The 27,998-nt window shown below is 41.8% G+C and overlaps 1 protein-coding gene across 3 annotated transcripts in view; it reads right to left on the bottom strand.

Moving 5' to 3' along the window:
- STAC (SH3 and cysteine rich domain) overlaps nt 1–27,998 on the bottom strand; it is a 166,990-nt gene that overhangs the window by 51,569 nt on the left and 87,423 nt on the right. For all 3 annotated transcript variants that reach the window (XM_032162109.2, XM_058442987.1, XM_032162110.2), the window contains 4 exons: nt 13,944–14,044; nt 11,991–12,072; nt 10,799–10,914; nt 3,856–3,934 (listed from right to left, as the gene is read on the bottom strand). In XM_032162109.2, the coding sequence (XP_032018000.1) occupies nt 3,856–3,934; nt 10,799–10,914; nt 11,991–12,072; nt 13,944–14,044 (378 nt within the window). The remainder of the gene's footprint in view (nt 1–3,855; nt 3,935–10,798; nt 10,915–11,990; nt 12,073–13,943; nt 14,045–27,998) is intronic.

The following is a 27,998-nucleotide window of genomic DNA, read 5'->3' on the forward strand; positions in this document are numbered from 1 at the left end:
AATTGCCTTATTTTGCTGCCAGCTCAGCCATGCATTAACTAGAATTTTTTTTTAGAACAATTCTTTCTCTTAACAGTTTTAGGAGTGCTCAACTGGGAAAAATTCCTCTGAATGTCCAGTTCTCCACATTGCTGGAAAGGGAATCTTCTGTTCAAGTTTAAAAAAGATCTTTACCTGAACTTGATACAAAGCATGTGTTGCAGAAACATACCACAAATATTTGTATCTGTAATGTAGAAATTATCCACTGGAGTGGTACCAAAACCAGGGGCATCTGCCAACTTAACCACAAAAACATTTGCTCTTTTTGACACCTTAAAATTTGAGATATTGAATTAGTACATGCTAAAGGCTAGGATATATTTTCCAGATCTGAGCTTGCCTTTTTTTTTTTTTAAAAGAATAAAATTTCTTTGCTTTAGTGCAAAGTGAGGTAATAATTCGATTTTGTAATATCCTTAAGTGGCTGTGATTAACCCAGCCCTTTTTGAAGAAAATTCTAGGAATTTGTATTGCTTATGTCCTCTTCTGCCTGTTTCTCTTCTAGGAAAATTATGATCACATACAGTCATTCTGAAATGCAATTACTGAAGGCAGCCAATAACATTATTATTTGGCATTTGGAGCTGAAATAAGCAGGCCAGATTTTACTTCAGGCGAGATTTTACTTCTCTCTTTGCTTGTTACTTTGTTATGAGTGAAGCTTCTAGCAGTTAAGCTAAAGGTGAAGACCAACAATTTCCTCCATGTATATTTATGATGCATCCGGGAATAGTGTTCAAAACAACAACCAGAAATACTCAGACCTGCCAAGGATCATTTATAAGAGAGAAAGGAGAGACTGTACTCTTAGCAGTAAAGAAATTAGTATGGATTGTACTTCCTTCCAAGGTGGCTTTGGAGATATTCCTCAAGGAATTTGACATAATAGCTGGCTGGAAGAAATGACACCTGTATGCACTGCATGTTTTTTAAGACATAAATGAACATGTAATGCAGAACTGGTTGTGACTGTAATCCTAGACACTGCTTCTGAACAGCAACACCCTCCTTGCATGACTGAGAAGATCTGTGGGAACTTGGACCACATATGTAGGGTGTTTTCTCCATGTTGTTTCTCAAATTGCATGGACAGGACATTAAAGCCAATCGAAGGAAAGTGTTTTGAAGCAAATTGCTGCATAATTAATCCACCTAGCTTCCCAGGGTGCATTGTAGAGAAAGCTATTGCTGATCAAAAGAATTGTTAATACATCTCCAGCACTTTTTGGGAGTGTATTGCTTGCTAAGTTCTTTCACCATATCTCTTTGAAAAAGGCTGTGAAAATGCCCCTTAACACAGAAGAGATGGAAAATTGTCAACTTGGTGTCTTTGTGTGTACTACTCTGTGACTTAGTTTCCTTATCTATACGCGGGGTATTGTGTGCATGTGTGTGTATTGAAGGGGAGGGAATTGGACTAAGTGACCTCTAGTCCTACTTCTTAAACTTTAATGAGTCTATGAACCACAGATTCATATGCAGATCCTGATTCAGCAAGGTGTGGAATGGCCTGAAACTTGCTATTTCTAACAGGCTTTCAAGTGATGCTCTCGTGAGTTGTCCATGAGCCACATTTAGAGTAGCGAGGCTCTACCTGCATCTCTGACACTTTACGACTTTATGATGGCTTTGTTAATAGCAGTGATGCTACATATCAATGATTGCTAAATATAGTCCTTCCTATTTTAAAATCCTATTAAGACCACCTTTTGAGAGAAGAAACCCTCAGTGTAAATTGTGTTCTAACTCCTCAAGGAATTGGTGGGCAACAGCATAGACAGAGCCAGGCCAGGATGGCTGAGGCAGAGAGTTAAGCAGTGAGCACATGCTGGGCATAATTTTGAGAAGCAGCAGATAGAGTTTGCTGATGGATTACATCTGAGGTGTGAGAGGAAGAGGGAGTCAGGGCTGATGTCAAAGACTTTGGCCTAATCAACTGGTTGAATGGAGTTCCTATTTATTGAGCAGAGACAATTGTGGGAAGAGCCAGTCTGAATGTGTGGCTGGGTGAGGGGATCAAGAGTAAAGTTCAGGTACGTTAACTTTAAGAAGACTATTCTGCATTCAGATGGCAATGTCCAATAGGTGATAGGCATCTGGAGGCAGCAAGGAAGCCTAATACTGAAGACGAAGTTTGAGTCATCAATGTATGGATAGTATTTACATTCATTATCTCATCCAAAGATCATAAGAACCCTATGGATTTGGTGTTATTATCTTCATTTTAGAGATGAGGTGATTGAAGCAGAGAGAGGCTAGGTCACTGCTTCGGGATCACACAAGCATTAAGTGAAGTCTAGCACTCTGCTTCCGGAGCAAAAATGCGCCAAGGACCAAATGTTTCCAGCGCAGTTAGCGAGGAGGCCAGCAGTGATGTTGATGAGAAGAGTGTCAGGGGAAGGGGGAAAGCAGAGGTCAGACTCAGGACTGAGCAGCTGGTCACACTTAAAGCATTATCATGCAAGTCTCTGGTGAGTCAGATATTGAGAAACTTTAGGGTTGCTGTTTAAATTCAGTTGCTGGTCTTGCAATGCCAGACAGTTGGGCTGGGATGGCCCTGCTGTGCTGCTGACCCGCTATGAGGTTCCCCTCGAAGGCAATACCCTCTAATTTGTCTCTCTAATGGCACTGCTAAGTGCTCAGTGGTTGTTTGAATTATCTAAAAGTACAGTTTTCCTCATGTGATGCCAAAGAATCCTTACCCCAGTGGTGAGCTTTAGCAGATGTGTGTGGGCCTGGCAAGGGGGGCATGGTGAACACTGGCACTTATTTAGGAAGGAAAATCCTGGGGCAGCTGAGCACATGGTGCCTTGTGGGAATCACACAGGCATAGTCCTAATTAAAGAAGAGCCATAAATGAATTCCCAGAGTGAAGGAAGTAAAAGTGATTCTCCATCAGACAGCTGTTGACAAAACAGCTATGTGGTATTGAATGAGGAATTTCTGCATCCAGGCTGGAAAAGGCAGGGCTTGGAGTGGAGTTTGGTGGGATAACTTCTGCCATGAGAATGCATTCAGCTGAAGTTAACAATGCAACTCAGGTCCTGCAGGACTTTGACTAATACACTATTGCTAATGATAGTAAATGCTTCATAAATATTTTTTGATAAATGAGGGAAGGTTAAGTAGTTATTGATGTAAAAAAGGCCTAGCAAGAATGCATCCATAAGGATCTGGTCACATGTCTTTAAGCTCTAGATTACGAGGCGGCTCTTAATGTCAGCAAGTGGAAGTATGAAGTTAGCATTTAATAAATATTTTAGAAATTATTATAACAAAGGCTTAAATTACTAGATGAAATAATCTTAATATAGAATGTTTGGCTGGATTGTACATATCAGTTTTTTGAGCTTTTTAGTTGTCTCTGCTGGGGAAGGAGCCAAATGTGAGGCCCGCACTTCCCTCCTGGGCCCCACCACCACTTGGTTTCAGGTACCTAAGGTGTAGCACAAATTAGCTTCTCTGTGGTTTGGTTTGCTAATCTAATCCAGCTCAGTGGAGAAAATGACATATTCACAAAAAGTTCTGGAAGTGACTCTTAAACCCTAATACAGCTCAGTTTATATATATATATGAGTATATGTACTCTCATAAAGTATGAGAACTCAGGATGTAGAGCTCAGGAAGATATTAGAGCAAATCACTGAAATCCACCAGAAACAATGCTCACATTCTCTCCAGAACATTGAACACTCGCCCTGATTAAATTCCAGAGCTAGCAGAGAAAGCAAGGGGGACTGGAAATCAACTTGACCTGCCCACTGACCCTGACTCATGTGACCACATTTGTGCTGTGCCAACTCCCTCACTCACCGCTGTTGCTGCGTTTCCTTAGGTCATACCCGCCTCCTGGCCCATTGGCTTCCTCAGGAACCTCCACAAGATCTGAAGTCTTGGAGGAAAGAAGAAAGAGCATGGGATGAGCAATGTTATATCTGTGGGTCAATTGAGCAGAGATTTTGGTGTAAGAGAGCTTAGGTAGAATTTGCATGACACATAAGGACCCAGTGATTGCTGTCTTGGCTGTTTGGCTAACTTCAGAGAAGCTATGTCCACTCGTGGGCACTGTACCTCCCTTCAAGTGTCTATAGCAGGCTCAGGCTTGGTGATGGTAGCTATCCAGTGAGTATTGAATATTCATGAATGTCTAGAAGCACAGGCCACAGCCAGGCTTCTTCCCAGGAATAGGCAACAGAGAGAAATCAGAATTCCTGTCCATATCCTGTCACTTAAAATTTTCAATAAAATGCTAGCTCTTTCTACAGGTGTTTTAAATATTAGTTTTAGAGAATGGGATGCACTGTGGAGGGATGCACTACTTAGGTACACATTAAATACTGTTTCCACTGCTGCAAAATTAATTGTTTTTATAATATGTATCCTGACTCTCTTTTTAAAGTGAGTCACAATCATTCTTCCATTTAGGTTACGGAAATAACAAGAACAAAAGCAATAATAACAATAACAGCACTCTAAATAGCTAATGGTTCCTGATCATTTACCATGTAATGTTTTTAAGGACTTTATAGATACCATCTCATTTATTCCCCAAATTAATCCTATGATAGACCAATTTTTCAGAGAGGAATCTGAAGCCCAGAGAGAATCAGTAGCTCTATTTGAGGCCCCATAGTTAATACATGGTGGAGCTGGGGCTGTGAATCACAGGCGTTGCCTCCAGAGCTCGTGCTGTTAAGCATTGTGCTTTATTCATCGGTGTGCTAAAGCATCTATTTGGGCTGGTGAGAGTCTCATGGTTATCACACTGGTGGCATGAAATGGATCACCACAGGAGTTTTACTCCATGGAATTGGCAAACGCTACAAATCAGGGTCCAGCTCTGCCTTGGTTGTTAGACATTTACTAGCATACCACTGAGTGCCTCTTTCAAAGGGCCACATGACCCAGCTTCAGTCTAACTGGCTCTATCCTCTTCAAAAGAGGAATTTAGGGGGCCTCTGAGGACAGTCATATATATATATATATATATATTTTTTTTTTTTTTTTTTTTTTTTTTTTATTTTTTTTGAGATGGAGTCTTGCTCTGTCGCCCAGGCTGGAGTGCAGTGGTGCAATCTCGGCTCCATTTCCTGGGTTCGAGCAATTCTCGTGCCTCAGCCTCTCAAGTAGCCAGGATTACAGGCACGCACCACCATGCCTGGCTAATTTTTGTATTTTTGGTAGAGACAGGATTTCACCGTGTTGGCCAGGCTCGTCTCGAACTCCTGACCTCAGGTGATCTGCCTGCCTCAGCCTCCCAAAGTGCTGGGATTATAGGCGTGAGCCACCACACCTGGCCTGACAGTCATATTTTAAAAAATTATTTATATCTTATCGGAGAGGGACCAGTTACCTTCTTAGCTCTCCTAGCCAGCCCTAGAGCCCTTTAGCACCACCCTCCAGAGACTGATTTTTGTTACAATTTAGCTTTAAGATTTTTTTTTTCAAACACTGTTACCATCATGACACAGCAGAAAGAAGAAAAAAAAGTCACGGGGTCTCTAAGTCACTCATGCCCTGCTCCCTTTGAAGCTCACAATTTCTGCACAGAAGCTGGTTTGTAGAGAATTTCATTTGTTAATTTAATCTTATGAAACTGAAGATTATTCATAAACTAGCCAACTAACTCCTAGAATGTTGTTTGAATTTGGTTTCTTTTAGCTTTCCCAAAGCCATCAAGCCTTTTATATTCTAGAACATTTGAAAGTACATTGAGGAAAACATAACAATTTGGAAACAGCCAAGTAGTGACTTCTCAACAATGTAAAACAAATGCCTCTGCAGCCTTGGAAGAAAATAAAGCTGTGGAACAAAGCTTTGCTATGCAGGCATATGTTAACTTTAGGACATAAAAATACTAAAAATAAAATAAAAAATGCAAGATGCTGAAGTTCATTATTACTGACCTGCTGGCAGGAAGCAAAATCACTTTAAAATACCAATCAATGTTTCTGTTTTCTTTCTTTGAGGATGGTTGGACTTCGGGGAAAGGTGAAGTGACAGATCTTTAAGTACAATTTGGTTTGTCTTTGTCTCCCTGCAGCTCTCAGAACAATGCCTTCACAGAGCTAAACTCCAACAAATATCTACTGGTGGAACCAGTGCCAGTATAAGTGGACAGTGATAAATGGACATCCCTTTGACATTCAGAAAACTATGCTTTTTGCTCCTAAAACCAGTCTGTAGGGTCCAGATGTTGCTAAAGACAAAGCTATATTAGAGATGAAAGCAAACTGGGACATCCCCAATTGTCCCTCTGGTGGTCTTGCTGCTTCTTAGCATCAGCCCCAAATGAGGAGGCTGACATGTTCATTGCCTACTATGGAATGTTTCCAAGGAGGTCTGTTTGTCACAGTTCAGCAAAGCTCAGCACCACAGGAGCAGCCATCTATGGCTCGTGCAGATAGATTAGAGCCATCTCTGGGGAGCCATCTCTCCGCAATTGCCTCTATATGCTGGCTTTTCAGTTGCCCTTCCACCAATGCCAGCTTCCCACAAGCATGGAAGAGGCTTGCACTGAAGTGAGATGACCTACTGGCTCTCACCAAAGATTTGAGAAAGGCTTGTTCAGGATGCTGGTCAAAGTGGACAGAGATCTCTTTACTCTGACCAGTTCTGTTTGTGCTTTTCCTTTGATTGCTGGGTGGCATCTACAAACAGTCTTGACTTGTAAGGGGAGATGGTTGCAGGCTGAGAGTGAGCTCTGTGTGGCTTTGGGGAAGCAACTCATTGACAGCAATGGCCCTCCTCACTCCCCTGAGAAAGGAGATGCAACGTGGTACATGGGGTTAGGGAGATGATTAGCATTCTTGGATCTGTTTCAAACTTCAGATCCAAGCTTGTGGCCACTGTAAATGTGTCACTCAAATGCCATTCACACAGAGAGGGAGTTAAGAGCAAAGGTGAAGAGGAGAGAGATAGAGGGCTGATTTCTTTGGAAGCAAACTTTAGTTTTTGATTTAACTCAGTAATTCTCCAACTTTAATGTGCATCAGAATCACCTGGAGGGTTTTTTAAAATGGAAATTGTTGGGCTCCCCAAATCAGATTTTCAGATTTTGCAGATCTGAGAGACAGAAACCCAAATTTGCATTTCTAACAAGTTTGCAGATGATGCTGATGCTGCAGATCGGGAGACCACACACTGAGAACCACTGATTTAGCTCATTGCCAGCCTTCTATTACAAAAGTTTAGGCAGTTTTGACTGAGGAGGGTGCTCATTCATTCATTGATTCGTGCACTCACCACATATGTATTGACACTCTACAAAGGGCTGGCAGAACCTGGGCCTTTATATTGTTACAAAGTTCTCCAGGGGATTCTGATATGCCCCACCATTTGAGAATCACTGGTATAAAGTAATGAAAACACAAAGCTGTGAATAAAAGAGTCCTTGCATTTAAGGAGGTTAGTCTAATTGAGAGGACTGGGAAAGTGAGAGAAAAATCAAACAAAAAAAGTGAAAATTACTAAGCAATATATAACTAATGGATTAATGAACTGGATGCTCTGGGGGACCAGGGAAGAGGTGGGTGCCCAACCAGACCCAGAAGCTTGGAGAGATGTTGTCTGAGAGAGGTGGAGATAGTTTGAATGTCTGGACAGAGCATGGCTATGAAGAAAACGGCTAACTGTGCCCAGAGCTTAAGCTGTGAGAAATGAAGTGTTGTGTGGATCCCGGAGGATTCTGAGGTCAGTCTTCAAAAGTCCCTTGTTAATTCTTCCTCATTCTTCACACATTTCTTGAGTATTCACTATGTGCCAGGCACTCTATGAGTCCCTGATGTAATGAGATGAATAAGGAATGGGACCTAGATACTCACCAGATACTCAGTATTTATTCAGGGAATAGACACAAAAGCAGATGATTACAATGCAATCATGTATATTCTATAAGAAAGGAATTCTTGAAGGCTTGTGGGAGGAGCAACTCACCATGCATGGGGGAGTCTGGGGACTCTTCATTGTTTGTGTAAAAATAGAGTGGGTCTTAAAAAATTTCAGCTCGGTGGAGCAACATGTTCTAAGGAATGGATATGTTATAGGGCTTGGGGAGTTCAGGGGAAGTGGGTTTTTAGGGTAATGGCAGGACTCATATGCCATGCCTAAGAGTTTGGGCATTGTTGTTCTGACATAAGCAACTTAATAGAGGATTTTAATTAGGGAAGTTGCGCAAAGCCTTTCTTTAAGGGTTGATAAATCAGGTGGTACTGTTAAGGGTCGGCTCAAAAGGGTAGCACAGTTATTTCTTTATAATAATCTAGGTGAGAGATAATGAGGTTCAAACCTCTAGTACTGGTGATAAATACTAAGGATATCTTTGATATTATTTCTGAGTTTTGAATTATAGGACCTAATTACTCATGGAATATGAGTTTAGTCTGAATCTGCTGATTTTGCAATATCTGTAGGACTGTTTGGTGCTTGGGCAAGAGGAAATACCTGAGGGAGTCATCAATGTAGAGATGGTGCTTGAACCAAAGGAATATGACAGATCAATCAAAGAGAGTAGAATAAGAAGACCAAGCAAAAACAGACCCCTGGGAACACTCCAACTTAAGGAGTTACAGGAGGACACATCAGAGAAGGAGATGGGCTGAGCAGAACAGGGAAGTTACCTTCAAGTAAGTCAGGGGTTTCTAACACTGCCCAAGCATGAGTGGCTCTGGGAAATGCCCTTCTAAGGTAACATATTTGCCATGTTAATGGATTACATCCTTGTTTAACTTCATAATAATCAGGTTCAAAGAAAACACTGTTAAGGCTAGATGCGTAATGAAAATGAAACAGCTGGGTGCAGTGGCATGCACCTGTAATCCCAGCTACTCAGTACACTCAGGCCGGAGGATCATTTGACTCCAGGAGTTTGAGGCCAGCCTGGGCAACACAGCAAGACCCCATCTCTAAAAAATTTTTTAAATGAATTAAAATATAGAACAGTAACAATTTACATTCATTGAGTGTCAATTATGTCAGGCCCTGTGCTAAACACTTTATGTATGTTATTGTTACCCAACCTAAGCAGCCTTTATTTACATATAAATCCTACCCATGTATGCTCTGTATATTTTCATCGCATTTAGCACCATTTTTATCCTTCTTTCAGTAAAAGAATTAGCATTATCTTTTGGATGCCAAATAACAATGATCTCCTCCCTAAGGAGGTCATCAGGTATCTTAAAATGACACACATTGTCCCCTCACTGCTTTGAGGCAATGTCTGCTGAAGTGAAACATTTTTCATTTTTACTATGAAATGCTTCAGTACTCATATGACACAGTCATTATAATATCCTTAACACATGTATGTTACGTTCTCAATCTTAATAAAATGGGATAAGACATATAAAAGTGTATTTTTTTTTAATGGTAAACAATGCCACCATTGTCAGATTTCTTTGCTATTGGTTTGGTCTTCAGAAATAAGTTGCGAATTCTAAGGGTACAAAGCTATGTCTGCCTCTTCTTTTGTGTCCCCTACAGTGCTAGTAAACTGTAAGCCCTTCATTCATGTCTGCTAACTGAGTAGAAGAAAGAACTATCTGACGTCAATTTTATGTACAGTAAGAAAAAAGAGTAAAAATTATTTTCAGTTCTTTCCTCTTATAAATCAGTGGATGCATGAAGAACAGGGCTTTCAGTGAGTTTAAAGATGGCTTTGTGGCATCAGGCAGAGGACCTATAAACCTGCCTACTTGCTTATCCGACCTATTTACCTACCTATGATCTTGTGGCTTAAACTGCACCCAATAGAGGACCTATAAACCTACCTACTTGCCTACCCGACCTACATTCCTATTCACCTACCTACAATCTTGTGGCTTAACCTGCACCCAATGAGGAAGCTGCTTCAACTCGGTCTCTGAGAACCCCTCCCAGGCATGTGCCCTGCCCCTCTTCCCACAATCCACCTAGTCACTTGATGTTGAGAGGACTCAGTGGGGCAGACCATTTGAAGGCTCATCTGTGTCTTGCATGGAAGCTTCCAGTCCAGCAGGGGCTGCAACAATGGAACTGGAAACTAAGTGCTGGCTATCCTAAGTGGCCATGTGAACTGGAAGGTCCTTGCGTCTTTGCTGGAGGAATGGTGGCTTTCAGCATGGGCTGCAGAGTTGTATGGCATCTTGGAGCATTTATAGAAGTTCTGGTTGAAACAACCAGAGACAAGATGATGATAATAGGTCACAGAGATGCATGGAACAGTCAGTTTAAGTCAGATAAAACTTAGGAGAGATGCTTGGAAGGGTGAGTGTCCCACAGAGTCATAGTTAAGTACCTTTGAGAGGGCAGTTTTTGTGTGCAATCAAGAGGTGTGCCCTCTCTTAGAGAGAAAAGACAAACGATATGAGAAATAGCTGTATCTTTGAACTGGAATGTAGCTGAAAGAAAAACTGGAAATAGCCAGAATTTCCAAGTTCCTGACCATTGTTTGAGCCAAACATTTCTGTGTGTTGACTCATATGTTATCTAATATTGGTGGGAGGGTAAAGGAGAGGGGGTCCGTGGGAAGGGTCAAGGAGCATGAGGCCAAGGGGATGGTCTTTGGGCAGGAAAGTAAAATAATCCCTTGGTGTTGACAACAGGAAGTTAATCCTTAGTGGCTCAAAGCACTTTGGGTTTCTCTTTGGCAGGTGCCTGACTCCCTGCAGACCTGCCCTCATGAGGCAGTTAGGTGGAATCCCCCATACTGCAGTGCCTGAGGCCCGCTCTGCCCAAGACCACCACAGACAAACCGAGGAAGGAAGAGGATAATTACAGAGGTTCTGTGAGGTGAGTCAGAGCCACTGCCGGAGCTGCCCTTCTTTGTCCTCTGGGCCAGGGAGGTGCCGAAGCGGAGGGTCTCATAGACAGGGTCCACCTTATTGCCACAGGCTGCAACAGAAGAGAAAGTTCATCTGAGGAAGCTCATCTGAGAGGACCCAGCCAACTCCCTGCCACATCTCCTGGGTGAACAGCGCCTGAGAAGCAGGCTCTGTGCAGAGGAACTTAGCCTCTGGGTAGACAGGGCTTTCATGGCCAAGTGTTCCTCACAGATGCACCCCCACCCAGCATGCTCCCATTTGCAGGTCCTGCCATGTACCAGCTAGTACTCTGCTCCCAAATTCTTCCTGATTGGATTTCCTCTTTCGTTATTCCTCTCTAATTTCCAGGTTCTTGCAGGGATCAGCTTTATCCCCTCTGCTGGGAGGCTGTGCTCACCAAGGTACAAAGACTTGAGACACAAAGTTTGCAGTAGGAGGCAACTGTTTTAGAAATAACTTGTCACTACTGGGCCTCATTAATTTCTAATTGAAAGCTTTCTAATTTACAAATTTCTAGTTTAAAACTTGCCCCCCCCTAAAAAAAAGCAAAAATAGATGTCGAGATTTTCAGAGAGAGAGAAAAAATAATAGAAGTAAACTGAAAGATATTGTTAGAGAAGAATCCAAGCCAAAGCTATCAATAAATATAGGGCATCTTTTGATCTGCATTAGAGAATAATATATTCACTGAGCTACTACTAAGCATTGGTGTATAACCTATATTTATTTTTTATAGCAATTATGAAAAGCAGCAATTGCTGTTCTCATTTTGTGGGGGTTGACAGGTCAAGTAACTTGTTCAAAGACACACAGTTGTCAATAGGGAGCTGGGCTTTGAGCCTGGTCTGGGGGAAGCCATGCTCCGTGTTCTTTCCACTCCACCATGCTGCTGATGGTGGGATTACTAATCAGTAGCCTTTGGGATTTAGGTGTTTTCTGAGCTTCATCAGGGAGAGGATGAAAATTCCTGGAGAATTTGGTCCACTTTATGTTTCCCTTCCAGCAAACACACAGTCATACTCCAAATAGCCACCAAACAAACACACAGAGATACCCCACGGGTTTTGCAGCCGTGGGAGGACAGTAGCCATTAATGTTAACTTTGCTGCTTCAAACTCCACTCAACCCATCAATGTCCCAACTCACCAATGGGCATAACTTCTTTAATGCAGCCAAACTGTTCATGAATGAGCAAGGGGGAGCTGTAGTAACGCCGAAACCCCTTTGGCTGGAGAGAGAATGAGGAAGGCAAGGGGTTAATGTCACTGGAGATGGAGAAAACCATACAAGAGCTCCCTAAATAAAACCAATTGGTTTCTCCAGGAGCACCCTCCTGTCTCCCATTAACATGCTGCCTTATCCTATAATTCCACAATTTAACCCCAGCAGGGACACAGAGGCAGGGAGGAATAGTGGCAACAAGCAAGTTACACTCTATCCAGAAAACAAGGTCCTGGCCCTGGCCTCCCCAGTCCTGCCTGTCCAGCCTCCTTTGCATCCCAGATCCTCATTGCCTCCTGGATTACAGGTGGACTGCCACATATTATTTCACCACAGTTTGTTATTGTGGGTTGTTAAAATAATATAAATAAAAGGCCTGGGCATGGGTAAGTGGACCTCAGAGGGAGGCCTACAAGCTCTTGTATATCTGAAGAGCTTTACCCAGAATCATTTGCTCTGTATTCTGGATTCTTTTCTCTGTTTTTCTGACCTCTCATTCATGGTCTGTCTTGGCTTATGGGAATCACCACTGGAGAAGGAGAAGGGGAAGCACGGGAGGCAGAGGTTTGAGAAAAGAGACATTGCAAATCAGAGTAAATAGATAAACTAAGAACTTGGACTTAGCTATACTCCATCACTGGATGGGAACTTGGTGGCCCAGTCCCTACTAGAATTCCAGAATCCTCTCTAATGTTCCTGGAAAGTGGTGTCCCTTGTCTTACACTGTCAGTGATGGGAGGGGGTGAAGGAGCATTCACTAACCCTGGAGGCAAGACATTATATTTTATTGTTAAGACTTAGTATCCACTGATCTTAGGTCTTTCCTCAGGAGCCTCAAAGGACAATGGAGTTACTCTTCTAAATTTTAGGTCTAAAATTGTTGAAGACAGCTGTTGATGTCCTGTCTAATTATTCTCTAGGGTAGACATTCTTGGTCCTTTCTATAATTCTTTGGCCATCCTAGTTTCAAATGCCCTCAAATGTGCTCTGGATTGCTTTTTGAAAAAAAATTTTTGAGACAGGTTCTCGCTCTGTCACCCAAGCTAGAGTGCAGTTGTGCAATAATGGCTTACTGAAACCTCTGCCTTCTGGGCTCAAGCGATCCTCTAATCTCAGCCTCCTGAGTAGCTGGAACTATAGGCACACACCACCACACTCAGCTAATTTTTAAATTTTTGTAGAGACAGGGTCAAGCCATGTTGCCCAGGCTGGTCTTGAACTCCTGGGCTTAAGCGATCAAGCCACCTTGGTGTCCAAAGTGTTGGGATTATAGGTGTGAGCCATTGTGCCTGGCTTGAATTGCCTCTTAATCAATATGTGGCACCAGGACTGAAGCCCATCCTCCTGAGATGGTATGATCAGCCATCTCAAGAGCCATTCAGTCTCTCTTGGTTTGGCCAACATGATTCTGTTAAAGTGGTGCAGATATTTATTACTCTTTCCTCTTTTGTGGGGGCTTAGCTCTTGTCCTCTCTTGCTGCCCACTGAGCTGACCACCAAGGAAGCACTAGGGTGACCAACCATTAGTTTGCCTGGGGCTTAGGGGGCTCCTGAGATGCATAAATTTCACTTTTAAAACCTGAACAGTCCCAGGATGTGGGACTTTCAGTATTAAAACTGAGAAAGTGCCAACCTGGGAGAAGTTGGTCACTCTATTAATGACCCTGACTCCCTTTCAAGGTGGGGCATTGTTGATTAGGTTGACAAAGCCCTTGTCTTTGTTTTCTGATTACACCAATTAGGAAGCCAAGCTGGCAGCCAGTTCTGGGGTGCTTTGCACAGGGTTTCAGGGAAGGATTTCGGAGGGGGTGATCTCACTGCAGCAGGCAAGTGCCCTAGCAGAGAGGTGTGGGCCTCACTCCTGGCACAAGCCCTTACCAGCTTGCCCATGCACCGCTGGGGTGCCAGGCCATCTGTGCACTTGTGGTGGATGCTCATCTTACAGGCTTTGCAACGCAGTCCATGCTTAGCATTTGTTCCTGTCAGGTACATGGCAAACTTTAGTTAGGATACAACCTGCCGTTTCCTGCTGATTAGTCTAAAATCACAGAAAATGAGGTTCCCTAGGTAATTCTTTCCTACAACTTTTTCATGAAGCTTTCAAAATAGAAAATATATATATATGGTAGATTCTTTTGCTTTCTCCTACATTTTCTACCTAAGGTATACACTCTGGTTTATCTCCATCTTTCCTATTCACTACTCCAGCAACTCTAAGCCTGCTCCATGCCCTTTGTTCTCTCAAGTCAAGCTAGTAAATTCCATTTTCTTTGCTTTTCATGTAGGTTACTCAATTCTACTTTTCTGTGTCTTACTGAGTAGTGCAAGTCCTGAAATTTCATGTATTTTCTTCTGTATTTCTATCACAGGATCTGAACTGTTGGACAAATTCTCAGGAAAATGACTGATTAAGGGGGAAGGGCAGGTCTGTGTGAGAGTGGGGCTGACAGTCTTCTAGAGGAAGAAGATGAGAATGATAATGAAATTGTGGCTGCGGTGAGTCACTTAGCTTCTTGGGACAGGGTGCTATCATAGAGTGAGAAGAAAGAAGGCTGAGAAGAAAAGGCAGAGAGCCATCCTGGTATCTGCATGCACAAAGGCCCAAGGCAGGAGCACTGGAGAGGAACTGGGAGGCCCAATAAGAGGGCAGGGTGTGGGGGCTTCAGGAAGATGGCAGGTGCTGCACACCGTTGTTCATTATTTCAGAAAGTGGCTGGATAAAGATTAAAGAAGGATGTTAAAATGGGTGTGTTCTGCCTTCATCTAGTCTAAGACAAGAGAATGCCATCTGCTCTGATATCCCAAAGTAAGATGGTAGGTTCCCAGGCAGGTCTCAGAAAGGTGCCAAAATGGATTTTTCCCACTCTTGGATGACCAAGCATCTCATGTATTAGAAAAGAGGAAGAAAGATGAGGTAGTGGAGAGAGTATTTCTTTGCAGAGTTGTTGAGGCACTATCAGTCTTATCCCTCCTCCTTTACCACGATGAGAAGGATGGGGTGTGCTCTGTTGTCTCCTCAGCCCTGAGAGGGTCTCAAGGAGACTATTTTAACAGCTTGACCTATGTGAGTCTGTGGGACATAAGACTGTGGCCATACCCATTCTTGGAAAAACCTAAAAATAAGAGACGTGGGTGGCCAGGGGTCCTGTCAGCCTACTGAGGAGACAGCTGTGTGAACAAGGCCTGCACTCCAAAAGCTTGTTAGGAAAAGGGTTGGTGAGTCCAACAAGTATGTGATTCTCATGGATCAGATATGGATTATGTAGAATGCTATCCAAGATGACAACCTGGAGAGACAACAGGATTTCAACAAAGTAAGTCTCTTTAGAGGGGAGATACAGGAATGAATATGTCCATGTAGTATGAGACATGAAGTCAAGATACCCCACTGTACAGCACAGCTGTCCACAGACCCAAAGTGAGGATGTCCTAAGATTACAAAATCCACCCTCTTCTCCACAATTGCCTCACCATCTAGCCAGTCTCACTGCTTCATCTCTTTTTGTCCTCCTCCAATTCAATATGTGTGCAGTGGTGGGGTAATGTTTTAAAAATGTAATCAAATAATCTCTATGTCTTGCTTAAACATCTTTCAGCAGGTTCTCTCTGCCTTTCTGATGTGTTATAAGGTGCTCATCATACTGGTGAGGCTCTGCATGCTTTGGGAGCCCACCTTTAACTTAATCTCAGGTCAATCCCTCTTGTTCACCATGCTTTAGCCATGTGGTCTTCTTATAGTTCCTTGAATACTCGAACCCTTTAATTCCTCAGCTCTCTACACATGCTGCTTCATATGCTTGGAATGCTGTTTCCGTCACTCTTCAGTTGGCTAGCAACCCCTCAGTCTGTGGATCTCTTGGCATTTCAATGAAGCTTTCTTGAAAACATTTCCCACCCCTGTCTAAATTATCCTTTTCCTCTTACTTTTTCTCCCAACACTCTGTGGTTATCTTTCACATCATTTATCACAATTATTATTTATTTGAAAGTTTGTTTTAGTCTGCCTTTCCCTCTGGACCATGAACTCGATGAGGCTAAGGACTGTGTCTGTTAATTTGCCTCGATATTCCCAGCTCTTGAGCATGATGCCTGATAAACACATTTTTTCATAGTCACTCATGAACTGAAGCAATGGTGGCTGGTTTGAGATAATTCATGGAAGTTGATTAATCAACGATGCATAAATAGTATTCAAGAGCTGAAAGGGGGAACTTGAAGATCTATTTGTATTATTTCATTTCAAAGATGAGATGCCTAAGGGTCCAAGTGGTAGAAGATTTGCCCCAGGTTGGAGAAGGTCTTGCCTAGTTTCACTCTTTCATTGCTTGTCCTAAATATTTCCTCCGTTTATTTGGGTTGTTTAACCTACATGAAGATGACGTTGGGGCTAACTGGATGATAAAATAAGGGTGGGTAAGAACCTGGCATGCAACCTGGAAAAGCAACAGGCAAACCCCTGAATGAGAAAAGAGTTAGAAACCCTTCAGGAGGTATGTTACCTGAAAACTTTCCTCAGGATGGCATCATTTAATATGATGTGTGTCTGCTGTCATAATCACTTCACAGAAAGTTGAAGTGACACATAAACACACTATAAATTATTGGGCATGTATGCTTGTTTATAAATACAAGGATAAGGATAAAGTCCCTTTTCCTTTTTGAGAATAACTATTTAGCTGAAAGACTGCTATGCTTTTAAAAGACTGAACTTTGAAAGCAATTACTTACTTTTCGTTTTCAAATTAGAGAATGCTATTTGTGCTCTCTGTGGGAATTTAAGTAAAAGCTTCAAAGAGGAAGTTATTTCATTGTGTGCTGGACTCTGAAATAGCATCATTATATGTTAAAATATATATATTTTATTCAGACCCAAACACCATGATTTCAGTTTTCCTTGTCTGTTCTTATACATGTAGTATACCGTTTTGTATGAACCAGACCACCAGCAATTATTTGGTTTCTGATGTTCCAATGTCCACTCTGGAATAACAAGAATGATTGAAGAGGAAGCTTGCGTTCTGCAGCTCAGAGAATAGTTCAAAGGAATAATTCACATCACAGCAGTGGCATTAGTTTATTATAGCAAGATATGGAGAAGCCATGGTCTGACTTGTTTTATCGCTAGTGACCCCCATCACAAAGTCGTTGCTGCAAGTGACCCTTACGCCTGAGTAGAGTAGGAAAAACATAGTTTTAAATTTGAATCTGTCTCAGTCTGGCTCTTTAAATTTAAGAAAACTACTAGCATTTCTGGAACCTCAGCTAAATTATTAAATGGGACCAGTACTACCTACTCTCAGAGTTGCTAATAGAATAGTATCATAATGTATGCAAAAAGATTGCATGGGTTTAAATACCTGGAAACAAAGATGCCACTGAACTTTGGATAAACAATGGTGGACTGTTCATATAAATTTCCCACTTAGTCCTACCAACACCCTACTAAAATTACAGTCCAGGAATTTAAAAACAAAGCATATACTCCGAAGAACAAGGTTATTGGGAGAAACAGCAAGAGTAGATGAGAGTTTAACATATATTTGGAAGTTAAAAGGCAAGTGGAGATATGGTAAGCAACTTAGTAGATGATAGGAAGATTGAATTTCTCAGTAACAACTTGGAAACTAGAAGAAGATGAAATTTCAAAAGCTGTTAAAATTTTCTGAGAAAAAAAGATTTGCAACCCAGAGTTTTATACCCAGCCAAATTATTAACATGTATGAAGGTAGAATAAAGATATTTTCCAATCTTCAGGGGTTCAGAATATTTACTTTACACACACGTTTTCTTAGAAAACTTCTAGAGAATATGACTCAGAAAAATGAGGGACTAAATCAAGAAAGAGGAAAATATCAGATCCGGTACATAACAGAAGAACTGACAACTGACACTGAGGAGAGGTAAGCGGTATCCCACTATGATAACTGCAGTACCTGTACACTGGAGCGTCAAGAAGAAGTAAGGCAGCAGACTTGGAAAAAAATAGCACTTAAAAGTTTATTGATAGCCAGATGCAGTGGTTCATGTGTATAATCCCAGCACTTTGGGAGGCCAAGGTGGGGGGAGGCCAGGAATTTGAGGCCAGGAGTTCGAGACCAGCCTGGGCAACATGGTGAAACTCCATCTCTACTACAAATTCAAAAACTAGCCGGGTGTGGTGGTTCATGCCTGTAATCCCAGCACTTTGGGAAGCTGAGGTGGGCAGATCACTTGAGGTCAGAAGTTTGAAACCAGCCTGGCCAAAATACCCATCTTTACTAAAAATTCAAAAATTAGCCGGGCATGGTTACATGTGCCCCGTAGTCCCAGTTACTCGGGAGACTGAAGCATGAGAATTGCTTGAACCCAGGAGACAGAGGCTGCAGTGAGCCGAGACTGTGCCACTGCACTCCTGCCTAGGTGACAGAGTGAGATTTTGTCTCAATAAAATAATAAATAAATAAATAAAAGTTTATTGATACCTTTGAAGTTCTGATACTGCAATAGACATGGCATTTGACAAATCTGTGAAGGCATTTGAAAAAAATAATTATAGATACATGAAATGTTTAGGAAGTAAAAAAGGTAATTTTTAATTTGAGGAAAAATAAAATCTGCGTAAGATTGTAAGAAATGTACAATACTTGAATCAGAAGTTAACAATAGTCACAATAGGGCACAAATTGGCCATGTATCACAAAATTGTGATAAAACTACTTGGGAAGATGGAAGTAAGGAAGCAAAGATTGTGATATGACTCTTTGTGGAAGGTGACAGCGAGGAAGAAAGAAACAAAGGGTGTTGCTGGAGATGTGAGAGCTGAGCCCTCATCTTCTATAGCAGGAGCCCAACAAAGTCAATAAACAGCAGCAGAAGCATAGCATTTAGAAATGCTGAAATAAATGACAGAAGAAACAATGAAAGAGGACAAAAGTGGTTGCCTTTCAGACGCGAATCTGGGATGAGACAGTTTCTGTTGTAGAACTTTCAGTACCATCTGCCTTTAAACTATTCTCATGAACTACTGTAACAAAAAGCAGATTAAAAAAATGAAGTCTCTGGAAACATGGTCAAGTCATCCCTCGGAATGATGTGGCTCTTGGGATACGGAGATGTTGGGAAAACATGGGGCTAGCTCATCACATGAGTCATCAGTTCTTCCCTGGACATTTGAAGTTCTGGGCTAAATTAAGACAGTTTTATGAGTTACAGCTGAAAATTATTAAAAATGTTAGTCATGACATTCAAATGGAGTTTGGAATGGATCAATGCAAGCCAATACAACACTGATTAGGAGGTAGGCAGTGGGCTGTTTTATGAGCGTGGTATCATTTACCACTATGCTTAAGTGAGCTGTCTGCAGAGAGCCAAATATTGGAGCACAAAGACATCTGTACATAAATGTTGGAAGAAAATATTGAAAAGCTTTTCTCAATGCTGGTGGCTGAACCTTCTACACTAAAGAGCATGCATCCACTTTTTTTTAAATGAAATTAATTACATATATCTGTAGAATAATTGGCTGGACTCATTTTGATAAGATTTTGCCATTGAGGCATTGCTTAATCCTCAATCCAATTTCATATAATGTCAGAGTTAAAGATAAAACAGGATAAAATGGTGATTTACAATTGAGACTACTCAACTACAGAAATAATTTGGAGAATGAGTAAACATAAACTTGTATAAGAAAAGAAATGTAATCAGTACAGTACTTAAATCAACAATGAACAACAGTTATAATTCTTGTTAATAATTAGTCTGCTTCCAGATTACACAAGTATAGAATTACTCCTATAATTTATTTGATGAAATTAGTATAAATTAGACAAAAAGACTCTTTACTATGATTTAAGAAAAAAATTTTAAAAATATGTAACTACATATATAGAAATGTCCATAAATATTGCTTAGATTATATAAAATATCTATAAGTGATTCTAAGGTAAATACAGGCAAGATAGTCCAAAGACTTTCTAGGCATCTGCTTTTCCAGGTTTAGCCATTGGACTCCTCTCAACATCCACCAGTATAGGGGCATGGCTGGGAGAGGAGGCTGTGAGGGATGCCTGCATCAAGAGTTGCGCAGAGCCCAGAGAAGGTCAAATGATCATGTCACAGATGGGTCTTAAAGCTGGAGAGAGGAGAGCAAAAGCAATGGATAATTTTTAGTGCCAAGGCACACAAGAGGAATTTAAGGGCTAAAGATGATGCAAACAGTAATAATGATGACAGAGTCAGTACTTTTAAACTAAAGGCTATAACAAAACTGGTGCTAGACAATAAAAACGGGCCTAATAATGCAGCTAGCTCTATTCATCAGCAGTTTGTCCTTGAATATACACTAACACAAGGAAGAAACAGAAACACATGGAGATCACTGAAGCAGCTCTCCACCATGCAACCCCTCCCTACTTCCCTTGCTTCATTTTCCACATGACACCTTGGGTTCCTCCTTTGCTTTCTCAGATCATTTATGGTTCCTGGTAATGGTGGCTGGGTCACACCTCTTGAGGACTGCTCATGCTGCCTTCCCTGCCTTTCTTGTTTGACTGGTAAACAGTCTTACTTTCTATGAACCGCCTCTAAGTACTTTCCAAAGCCTCCTGCACACACATCCTCCTTCCCTCCACAGGGAACCCACCACTCTCCTCTGTCCCCTCATCGTTCTCAGAGCACCTATTACAACAGGACATCTCCTCTTCTATTATGTGGGACTTGACATGAAATGGTGGTTTCTTTACCTCTGGGTCCCTGTGGTCAGTGAAGTGCTTGGTACAAAGTGCATCACTGTCCATCAGGAAAGATTAGCCTACCCAGGCCTGGGCAGGACAAATGTCCAGGCCGAGAGAACACTGAGGCTTTGCCCCTTTAATTCTATGGAAAGAGTTGGACTTCTTTATGTGGCCCCTGACTCCTGGAGGCCTGCATGACCACCAGGTTCAAGTCTGCCTACAGATCTTTATGTATGGGCTTCCAGCTGGCTAGCCTTGCTTTTTATTCCAATGTTCTAATGTGACTGCATCTAGAACCCTCCAACCTCCCAGGTCACCCTGTAACACAGGCCAGATACTGTTCCATCAGACTCCTGCCTGACCTAGGAGGCTGGCTGAAAAATGATTCTGGGAGTCACTCTCTCTGTCTCTGCTACTGGCTCTTCATATCCTCCTACTCTCCTCAAAGTAGATGTTGAAATCTATCTGGACAAGAACTAAGTTAGCTGTGCCTCTTGACCTTTTTAATTTTGCTTGTGGACTTCTCCCTGTCAATAGCTTGCGTTGGCCTCTGCCTCCTCCTTATAGAATGAGTTTTCACCGTGCCTCCCCGGGTGACCCACGACAGCCTCTGTGAATGCTTAGTTATCCTGACAGATGCTTCAGATTTCTATTACTGCTTTTACCTCATATATATAACCCAGAAATGCCTGCAATCATATACCTAAACACATGTAATAATAGAAGTGTGGAAGCATAACAATTTAGCCATAGTTTCATATAGTGATTCAATGCAAAGGCAACTGACTAAACACATAAATAATGGCCTGAATGATCACATGTGTGGAATATTGAGTTCCACAATCAAAGGAATGTATAAATTATACATCCTTAGTGCCATTATTGAAACCTGTGGCTTCAAAATCTAAGAAATCACGATGATTTGAAGAAGTCAATGCTCCATAGCAGAATTTAAAAAAAAAATAACGTGTGATGTATTTTCATTACTTTCACATGCTACTTCTCTTTGATGTGAAGTAATGATGTGGAGATAATTTCTAAGATTCTGAAATCACATAAAGCTAGCTAAACCAAATGGAGCCACTGAGCATGATTTTTCCCCTTCTCATATAGACAAAGGGTAATTTGAAAGAAAAAAGATGAATTGAGGAAAAAATCAAACTAAGTTTGGAAGAGTTTGTTGGTGAATATACAAACACACACATACACACACACACACACACACACACACACACACACACGAGAAAAGCCATTGTATGAGAAGCCAGAAACTTGAATTTTCATCCTGATTCTACTTTTTTACTTCTGTATTCTTACATTTGAATAGGAAGGAAAAAAGGTAGGAAGGGATTAAAAATGATTGAACTCTTATGCACCATTAGGCAATTTCCTGGATGCTTCCTTGCTTTATTAATAAAAGAACATTACCTTTTATATTAAAAATATTATTATAACGGGGAAGTAGGGATAATAGATAACTTCATTGGAAAGAATGAATAAATGTTGAGTTGGGATGGGTACATAATTCACTGGCTGTGGAGCTCATATTGAAACTTTTCTCTCTTCTTATGATCTCAGCAGTCTGTGTGGCATTTCCATTGCTTTATTTTTATAGGTTGTGTATGAAGGCCCAACAATATGCAGCTAGTGAGGACAGGAACAGGACTAGGGTCCGGGTCTACACAACTCTGAAGCCCAGCTCACTTCCCTGCTCCTCATTGCCTCTGCCAGCCATCTTCATGCTGACAGATCTCTACTCTGTTCTGGTCTAGATTTCTTCCACTGAAAGTGAAAGGGCACCTGTGGGTCTCTCAATACTGACTATGATAATGATAAAATTAAAATATGTATATGTAACCATGGTCAATGAGGATGAGGTTGAGAGAGAAGTAGCAAGAGTTTGCAGGTGCCAAAAGTTTACCTTAGAAGACTCTGGGGCTGCAACCATCCTGGCCCAATACCCTCTTTGGAAGGGACATTTGTCTCTTTGGAAGAGAAATGTGATTCTCATCACATTTGTGGTGGGTTACATATAGGCTCTCATAGTTGACAAATGTGAACAGGAATTTTCAGGGTGGCCAGCTGCTGTAGAGATGTGGGTACCCATAATAGATTCCTATAAGGGTCTACAGCCCAGTATATATACTACAGCCCAGTGTAGGCCTTTGAAAATATGTAGCATGCACACACTATTGCCAAGGCCTCCAAGCTGGTGATTACATACACTATCACTAACACATTAGAAGTTAAAGGTGCAGATGCTAATGTAAGTGTATGCTGCTATTTCTAGTTTTGTCACAGACCTACCTATTCAGGGGCTTATTTTTGCTTTTTAGAATGATATTGATGAGTAGTCCTTATTTAATAAAAACAATGTTCTCAGCTTTGTTGATTCTTTTAAAAGCTTTGAAGAATGAAGCCAGGGTGGCGAAGTTCAAATGTAGGAATACAGAAGTAAAAAAAGTAGGATAACAGTTTTACAAATTTTTAAAACCTCTATGTATAAATTATATTATATTTGGGTGTTCATATATGAATATGTATATGTATGTACATACATATATAGTTTATAAAGACACCATGACAGAGTGGTAAAAGTCATGCTTAAGGCATCAAAAAACTTAGGTAACAGTATTCAGCTCTGAGACTTTGAACCAGGCACTTGATCTCTGAGCCTCAGTCTGCGCATCTGAGAAAGGCTGTCATGAGCACAAAATGGGAAAATTAAGGGGCCCTGTCTTTGGAAAACATATATCTCCATGCAAAAGTAAGTGGTGGGATGGCTAGAGGGTGTATCATCTGCAATTCCCCGTAGTGATTTTCCTGAGGTCATGATTTCCAGATTCTTTAGGCTGAACTGCACATAGCTAACTCAGGTATGTCACCTGTGATCAGGCATGACCTCAGATAAAGCACAGGCTACATGGTTTGGCTGTGCCCCCACCCAAATCTCAACTTGAATTGTATCTCCCAGAAATCCCATGTGTTGTGGGAGGTACCCAGGGGGAGATAATTGAATCATGCGGCCGGTCTTTCCCGTGCTATTCTTGTGATAGTGAATAAGTCTCACGAGATCTGATGAGTTTATCAGGGTTTCTGCTTTTGCTTCCTCCTCATTTTCTCTTGCCACTGCCATGTAAGAAGTGCCTTTTGCCTCCCGCCATGATTCTGAGGCTTCTCCAGCCATGTGGAACTATAAGTCCAATTAAACCTCTTTTTGTTTCCAGTTTCAGGTATGTCTTTATCAGCAGCATGAAAACAGACTAATTCAGTAAATTGGTACCAGTAGAGTGGGGCATTGCTGAAAAGATACCTGAAAATGTGGAAGTGACTTTGGAACTGCATAATAGGCAGAGGGTGGAACAGTTTGGAGGGCTCAGAAGAAGACAAGAAAAGGTGGGAAAGTTTAGAACTTCCTAAAGACTTGTTGAATGGCTTTGCCCAAAATGCTGATAGTGATATGGATAATAAGATCCAGGCTGAGGTGGTCTCAGGTGGAGATGAGGAACTTGTTGGGAACTGGAGCAAAGGTGACTTTTGTTATGTTTTAGCAAAGAGACTGGGTGGCATTTTGCCCCTGCCATAGAGATCTGTAGAACTTTGAGCTTGAGAAAGATGATTTAGGGTATCTGGTGGAAGAAGTTTCTAAGCAGCAAAGCATTCAAGAGGTGACTTGGGTGCTGTTAAAAGCATTCAGTTTTAAAAGGGAAACAGCATCAAAGTTCAGAAAATGTGCAGCCCCACTATGCTATAGAAAAGAAAAACCCATTTTCTGGGGAGAAATTCAAGCTGGCTGCTGAAATTTGCTTAAGTAGCAAGGAGCCCAAATGTTAATCCCCAAGACCATGGGGAAAATGTCTCCAGGGCATATCAGAGGTCTCCATGGCAGCCCCTCCCATCACAGGCCTGGAGGCACAGGAAGAAGAAGTGGTTTTGTGGACCGGGCCCAGGGCCCCCACACTAGGGACTTGGTGCCCTGTGTCCTAGTCACTCCAGCCATGGCTGAAAGGGGCCAATGTAGAGTTTGGGCTGTGGCTTCAGAGGGTGGAAGCCCCAAGCTGTGGCAGCTTCTATGTGGTGTTGAGCCTGTGGGTGCACAGAAGTCAAGAACTGAGGTTTGGGAACCTCCGCCTAGATTTCAGAAGATGTAGGGAAATGCCTGGATGTGCAGGCAAAAGTTTGCTGCAGGGGCAGGGCCCTTATGGAGAACCTTGGCCAGGGCAATGCAGAAGGGAAATGTGGGGTGGGAGCCCCCACATAGAGTCCCACACAGAGTCCCTACTGGGGCACTGCCTAGTGGAGCTGTGAGAAGAGGGCCGTCATCCTCCAGACCCCAGAATGGTAGATCGACTGACAGCTTGCACCGTGTGCCTGGACAAGCAGCAGACACTGAATGCCAGCCTATGAAAGCAGGTGGGAGGGAGGCTGTACTCTGCACACCACAGAGGCAGAGCTGCCCAAGACCATGGGAACCCACTTCTTGCATCAGCATGGCCTGGATATGAGACTTGGAGTCAAAGGAGATCATTTTGGAGCTTTAAAATTTGACAGCCCCACTGAATTTTGGACTTGCATGGGCCCTTAACTCCTTTGTTTTGGCCAATTTCTCCCATCTGGAACAGCTATATTTACCTAATACCTGTACCCCCATAATAGGAAGTAACTAGCTTGCTTTTGATTTTACAGGCTCATAGGCGGAAGGGACTTGCCCTGTCTCAGATGAGACTTTGAACTGTGGACTTTTGGGTTAATGCTGAAATGAGTGAAGACTTTTGGGGACTGTTGGGAAGGCATGATTGGTTTTGAAATGTAAGGACATGAGATTTGGGAGGGGTTAGGGGTGGAATGATATGGTTTGGCTGTGCTCACATCCAAATCTCACTTGAATTGTATCTCCCAGAATTCCCATGTGTTGTGGGAGGGACCCAGTGGGAGGTAATTGAAACATGGGGACTGGTCTTTCCCTTGCTATTCTTGTGATAGTGAATAAGTCTCACGAGAACTGATAGGTTTATCAGGGGTTTCTGCTTTTTCTTCCTCCTCATTCTCTCTTGCTGCTGCCACGTAAGAAGTGCCTTTTGCCTCCTGCCATGATTCTGAGGCCTCCCCAGCCATGTGGAACTGTAAGTGCAATTAAACCTCTTTTTGTTCCCAGTTTCGGGTATGTCTGTATCAGCATCATGAAAATGGACTAATACAACAGGTCTATATACAGCACTCTACTCTCCGTTATAAACAACTTCCAAATTCCTCCCTTACATCTTAATTGATAAGCAATTAAGTTGATCCTTGCTTTATAAAAGTTCACTTTAAACATAAAAGTAGGTAACGTGAAAATTTTTGCACCAAATCAAGAATTCTGGCCATACTTCATGAACTTCAAAATCTGGCAAGATTAGCCTGTTGGGAGAAATCATCGGCAGTCATTTTTGATAGCATTTAAAATGGGAGATTTTGAAGATGGCAGACAGGAGGCAGGACTAGCTTGCAGATCCCACTTGGGGAGACAGCAGCTTGTGCAGACTCACATCATGAACTTTTGCTCTAAGAACTACCACAGGAGCGTACCAGGAAAGCTGAGAGAATCAACAGACCTTATGAAGAAACTGGATCACTGCTACAGACTCCCTGAGACATGAAAAACTAATAAAGCTGATGTGCTCTTGAATGTGCCACCTCCTGGCTGGAGGCCAACCAACACAAAACCAGTGCAATAAACAGAAACATAACCAAGGACTCACAGAGTCTGCTTCACCTCCCAGCTACCTCCACTGGAGCCGGTCCTGGAATCCATAGCTGAAAGACCTGAAGATGGATCACATCACGGGACTCTTTGCAGATACTCCCCAGTACCAGCTTGGAGCCCGGTAGCTCTGCTGGGTGACTAGACTCAGAAAAGCAAAAATGATCACTACTGTTTGGCTTTCAGGAAGCCCCATTCCTAGGGGAAACAGGAGAACACCACATCAAGGGAGCACCCCGTGGGACAAAAGAATCTCACAGCAGCCCTTGCATCCCAAATCTCCCCTCTGACATAGTATACTCAAATGAGAAAGAACCAGAAAAACAATTCTGGTAATATGACAAAACAAGGTTCTTTAACACCTCCAAAAGATCATACCAGCTCACTGGTGATGAATCCAAACCAAGATGAAATCTCTGAATTGCCAGAAAAAAAATTCAGGTCAATTATTAAGCTAATCAAGGAGGCACCAGAGAAAGATGAACTCCAACGTAAAGAAATGAAAAACATGATACAGGATATGAATGCAAAATTGTTCAGTGAAATAGGTAGCATAAATGAAAAACAGTCACAACTTCTGAAAATCAAGGACACTTAGAAAAATGCAAAATGCACTGGAAAGTCTTGGCAATAGAATCAAACAAGCACAAGAAAGAATTTCAGAACTTGAAGACAAGGCTTTCGAATTAACCCAATCCATCAAAGAGAAAGAAAATAAAAAAAAATGAACAAAGCCTCCAAGAAGTTTGGGACATCCAAACCTAAAAGTAATTGGGGTTCCCGGGGAAGAAGAGAAATCTAAAAGTTTAGAAAGCATATTTGAAGGAATAATCGAGGAAAACGTCCCTGGCCTTGATAGAGATCTAGACATCTGAATACAAGAAGCTCAAAGAACACCTGGGAAATTCATCACAAAAGATCATTGCCTAGGCACATAGTCATCAGTTTATCTAAAGTCAAGACAAAGGAAAGAATCCTAAGAGCTGTGTGTCAAAAGCATCAGATAACCTATAAATGAAAACCTATCAGATTAACAGCAGATTTCTCAGCCCAAATCTTATAAGCTAGAAGGGATTAAGGTCCTATTTGTAGCCTCCTTAAACAGAACAATTATCAGCCAATAATTTTTTATCCAGAAAAACTAAGCCTCATAAATGAAGGAAAGATACAGTCTTTGCAGGCAAACAAATGCTGAGAATTAGCCACTACCAAGCCAGCACTGCAAGAACTGCTAAAAGGACCTCTCAATCCTGAAACATATCATTGGAATACACCAAAATAGAACCTCCTTACATCATAAATCTCACAGGACCTATATAACAATAACACAATGAAAAAAAAGGTATTCAGGCAACAAATAGCATGATGAATAGAATAGCATCTCACATCTCAATACCAACATTGAATGTAAATGACCTAAATGCTCCACTTAAAATATACAGAATGGGAGAATAGATTGGAATTTACCAACCAAGT

The sequence above is a fragment of the Hylobates moloch genome, unplaced genomic scaffold (assembly GCF_009828535.3).
Source record: "Hylobates moloch isolate HMO894 unplaced genomic scaffold, HMol_V3 SCAFFOLD_8, whole genome shotgun sequence".
Lineage (NCBI taxonomy): Eukaryota > Metazoa > Chordata > Mammalia > Primates > Hylobatidae > Hylobates > Hylobates moloch.